Source organism: Lepisma saccharinum, chromosome 8 (genome assembly GCF_977018435.1).
Source record: "Lepisma saccharinum chromosome 8, izLepSacc3.1, whole genome shotgun sequence".
Classification (NCBI taxonomy): Eukaryota; Metazoa; Arthropoda; class Insecta; order Zygentoma; family Lepismatidae; genus Lepisma; species Lepisma saccharinum.
Window position 1 is genome coordinate 78,220,726 of NC_139236.1, and position 4,909 is coordinate 78,225,634.

At 41.1% G+C, this 4,909-nt stretch overlaps 1 protein-coding gene across 1 annotated transcript; it reads left to right on the plus strand.

Moving 5' to 3' along the window:
* The first annotated feature begins 412 nt into the window (after positions 1-412).
* LOC145991847 (ionotropic receptor coreceptor Ir76b-like) lies at positions 413-2,299 on the plus strand. Its single transcript, XM_083127890.1, has one exon. It carries the CDS (start codon positions 413-415, stop codon positions 2,297-2,299), a length of 1,887 nt encoding a protein of 628 aa, XP_082984016.1.
* The last annotated feature ends 2,610 nt before the right edge of the window (positions 2,300-4,909 follow it).

Consider the following 4,909-nt stretch of genomic DNA (forward strand, 5'->3'; position numbering starts at 1 on the left):
TTAAAACCTATTTCCGGAATACTATAAGTGAGGAACGTGTTAGTGGTCTGGCTTTACTTTCAACTGAAAATGATAGCCAAAAAAAATCAAGTTTCACAAAGTAATCGATACCTTTGGGTAAATGATAATAAATTAATCTATAATGTAAGCATTGTAATTAACCATTAATCTTGATTTGTTAGTGAGTAAAGTGCTTACTTACACTCCGTAAGCTAAAACTACGTATTTTTTATATTCGTAGATCCAGCCACTGTATTAGCAGTAACTAGAGGCTCCATTAAGTAGTTGCCCCTTGGCCCCCAGAAGTCTCGTTACGCTCCTGTTGGGAGTCTCAAGTTATACAGTGGACTATGCACTTAAAATAGTATTTAATTCAACTCAGTTTTCTACTTGTCTTTCAGAGAGTATCAGCATGGAGAATCCGCAAGTGAATTTGATAGCTCTTCTCTTCCTTACGCACATTCAAATATCCAGAACTGGTTTGAGCATCAAAACGTGTGAGGAAGATACTGAATTGGCAACAGTGATTGTAGCAGCTATGGCCGAATATTCTTCTGAGGAATTTTGTTTCACGCTGGTAGCCGAGAAAGAAGAATACTATGATAAGTTACCAAGAATATTGCTGCGAAACAACCGTGCAACAATTAAGCTGAAGAGTTATATTTTCACAACAAAGGCTGTGAACGATTGTCGTCAGGGGGTATGTCACTTTTATATTGTTATGTTCGAAAATGTTACCTCCCTGATTAAATTTATGGAACAAGGGCTCCACCTTAAAGCTCTCTCAACAACAGCTTACTACTTGGCCGTCTTGTGGAATAATACGGAATTGATTCATGAGCATTTCCCTTTGACCATAGCAGAAGCATTTACCAACTTGGTAATAGCACAGAGATCTACCAATGGTGGGTCGAATGCGAGTATCATTATCAGTAAATTCTCTTTAGTTAGTGAGGAATTTTACGCGGTATACTATGAGGATGGAGCTGCAGTTTCGGAAAGGATATTTCCACAAACGATTAGTGATCTTCACGGAAAGTTACTAACAATAAGTACGTTCCATTATCCCCCGTTTACGATTAATAATAGTTTGGCAGGTGGAAGCAAGACCTATGATGGGATAGAGATACGGATAGTGGGCGAAATCGCCAAACGCTTAAACTTCACATGGCGAGTGTTGGAAACACCAGAAGGGGTGCTATGGGGTGACTATTTCCCTGGCAATCATTCTGGTACTGGAATTCCTCTTGCCATGATCAACAATGAAGCTCATATTGCTTTGGGAGGGTTCTTGTACAGTGACGCTTGGGATGACGTACTGCAGTTCACAAGGAGTTATGAGAAGAACTATATAACGTTTGTGACTCAGAGACCGAAATTGGTAACTCCTTGGAAAAACCTTGTCCTGCCTCTGAAATTACTCACATGGATCAGCTTACTGTCTTCAATTGTTGTAGGTATCATTGTCCTGCATACTTTTTCCATTGCTTACAGCATTGTTATAGCATCACCGAAACCTTTGCGCTATATGGAGGTAAGCGTTACAATGCTGGATATACTAGGGATGTTAACGCAGGGAAGTGTTGAAATACCTAAAGAATGGCCACTGCGACATCTCTTCTTTTGGTTCTCTCAATTCTTTACCATCATAGTAACCTGCTATGTCAGTGGACTATACTCTCGCCTCACCATACCAACATTTGAAAAGGGTATTGCCAACCTTGAAGATTTGGTACAGAGTGGAGTGCACTGGGGGTCTTCATATATTTACATCTACGACCTGATTAGAGAAATGGGGGATGCGCAAACAGACATACTGGCAAACAGATATGTCTTCGGAGTCAAAAGCAATGACGACAAGTACAAAATGTTTTCCAACTTGGACTTTGCATACATCGTTGATGTCATTGAGTGCGGGTACGTGACTGAAATCGAGTTTATGAAAGACAAACCACCGCTACCCCTATCCCTGATGGAAGAAAATCTTGTGGTGTTGGAGCTGGTCATAGGGTTGAAAAGGAACTACCCTCTCGTCCAACAATTCGATACGTTTATAGAAACGTTCTTAGAATCTGGACTGATCAAGGTATGGGAGAAAAGAGTGCTGGCGTATATAGATTATCCTGCTATGACCGAACTATTCTCTTCTGGCTGGAAAAAGCGCCAGGCTTCGCTTCGACCATTTGGACTAGCTGATTTGCAAGGACCCTTCATTGTCCTTGGATTTTGTGTCCTGTTTTCTTTTCTTGCTCTTTGTTGCGAGCTAAAAGATGGAAACCTTAAGCAACTTAAAAAGTAGTGGTAGAGTATATCATCATAGGAACCAGCAGGAAAAGTCAAGAGAGAGCTTATACGTACAAGCGTGGCTATTTTCTTTAAAAGAGCTGGATTTATTCTTTAAAAGAGCTGGATTTATGTAGGCAAAAAATAATTGATGGTACTGCTACATAACATAATAAGGATACTGCAAAATCATGTAGAAATTTAAGCTAAGAGATTATGCAGGCATTAAATAAATACATGTATACAATAAAAGTGTTATTTAACAGTAACAGTTAAAAACATAAGGCTATTATTTTTCCTCGTTAAAATCGTAAATATATAATATGGCCATGTTCTTGATTGAGGAATGGTGAAAAATAGGGAGACGAAAAGTTAGGGGGTGGCACGATAGAAATTGGGGGCGGCAAAAATCCACTTCGTCCGAGAAAAAAATCTTATCTTGAACCGCTCCTGAAAGTCGAGGTGAACGAAGTATTGAATACATCTTTCTTTCTTTCGCAGTGAAATTTTCCACGAAAACGAACCAAAACAAACATTTTTGTAATAAGCCAGAAAACACAAGCCTAATATTTGTTAAAATTTTCATATTTCGTATATTTTTCACAAAGTGTACAAGTTGGCTTCTCATTTTCATCCATTCAATAAATACTAATATTTCTTGAGAAATAGTTTCTGCGAGACAGCGATAGTACGTGTATATTAGTAGCAGTACTTAATAATTCTACTAATAATCACAATAATAAAAATTGTTGATCGCGACTTAAAATTGTCTAACATGGAGAGAAAATTGGACGAAAACGGGAAATTTTGAATCATTAGGAGGTAAATTCTGCTTTCTGGTTACGACAACACTGGATCCTTATCGGAAGCTAGGTTGGAAACTATGCAAGCAGGACTTTCAAATACGAGCACTGAGCACATGCCCATTTTGATCAATTCCACCCTCTGTCTCATCCTGAGCGTTTACTAAAGGACCTCGCGCACTGAGACGCGGCGAAACACGGAAAAATCCGGCAACAGAACTTCTGTCGTCTGTTTCTATTGAAATCAAATGTGGTAACGCTTACTACAGGAAACGTGCGGAACCGAAGCACGGGATTTCCGGCTAGAAGTCTGCTGGTTATCTCAAGGGTTAACGACCACTGAGACGCCGGAAGCGAAACTCTTCCGTTCTGTTGCCGCGCTTCCGGCGTCTCAGTGCGCTTAAGCCCGCCTAGACGCCGGGAGGAGTTTTTCTCCTCCTTCCACCTGGCGAGTCCGCGAGTAAGAATTGCCTGCCTGGGTGAAGCCCCGTTTCCATTACTACAAATTTGCCGCGCGACATGACGTGGGGCATGCGACGCGGCATGTGCCAAGCATTTGTTGAATTGGAAACTGTCTGAAACATGCCGCGGCGCAAGTACCGGGGACAAAATTGCCCTAAACGATTTTGACGCACAACATGCGCCGCGGACAATGGAAACAGCCTGCAGCAAGTTCCTGGGGCACGGGCATACGCACTACAGTAGAAACAGACGACGCAACGACAACCACGTGCTCGCTATTCGGACTGAAGCGGCGTCACAACACAACGTCCTATTATTTGAGTGTAGTTGTTGTAGTTGGTTCTGTAGTGAGTGTTTGTTTTGTGGACAATATCGAGTGGTCGAAAGATAAAGTAGTAAAACTTATAGAGCAATATGAACAGGAGTCAGTGTTGTGGAATGTCACCAGTACGCGCCTGCCATAAGCACAAAACTCGCCATAGCTGTATTGTCCATCTTTACACAAGTTAAATCACCATCAAATTATTACAATACAAGAGAAGAAACACTGAACTACTCTAAACACTGCACACGCTACACTGTGGTTCTGCACTCCAGTGTTGTTGCGGGCGTATTTTGCAGAAGTAGTTTTGAATTGGAAACAGTGCACTAACTGACGCGCAACATGCATATTGCGCGATATAAGTCTGGAACTTGTCAGAATTGAAACTAGGCTTAATGAAGCTTCAAGCATCAAAAGCCCACAACTGGTAGGCCTTGCCATCATCCCCACTAGAACTCAAGGCCGTTTCGCTCAACAACGTCCTGCTCGTGACGTAGTGACCGACAGACCCTTGGGGGTCGAGGAGAAGGAGGATGGAAATTCTCCACACCCTGCAAAAAATTTTAGTTAATGTTCTAGCTGTGTACTGTGAAAGTGAGCTTTTACAGGTGGATGTGATTCCGCCTTACTTTTAGTGTTTTTAGTGGGGTATTTTGTTGTTGCTCCTCTTACAAGAAGTGAACTTTTGATGACATCATGCCATCTCGCTGTTGTGTGCCAAAGGCAATTACGACAATGGGCCAACGGTGGCAGTGTTCTCGTTTCCAAACGATGCAGAATCCAAGGTAATTTCAAGTAGCCAGTACAGAATTTTCCAATAAGAACGATATGATTTTACAATTAAATAAAATAAAAACTATTTCTGATACAACCAAACCTTTTATATTATTTGGAAGCATAGTTTATTACATTATGTTTCGAATAACACATCGTTTAAGTATCAACCTCGACTTCGTGCACACGAGTGAATTCGATGAACCCAATTTTCGATGACTTTGTGCAATTACTCGGGCCTAATGTCACGAATGCAGCGTTCAAT

What these genes read in the sequence shown, in the direction of transcription:
- LOC145991847 (XM_083127890.1), top strand. Translation starts at nt 413, where the DNA reads ATGGAGAATCCGCAAGTGAATTTGATAGCTCTTCTCTTCCTTACGCAC.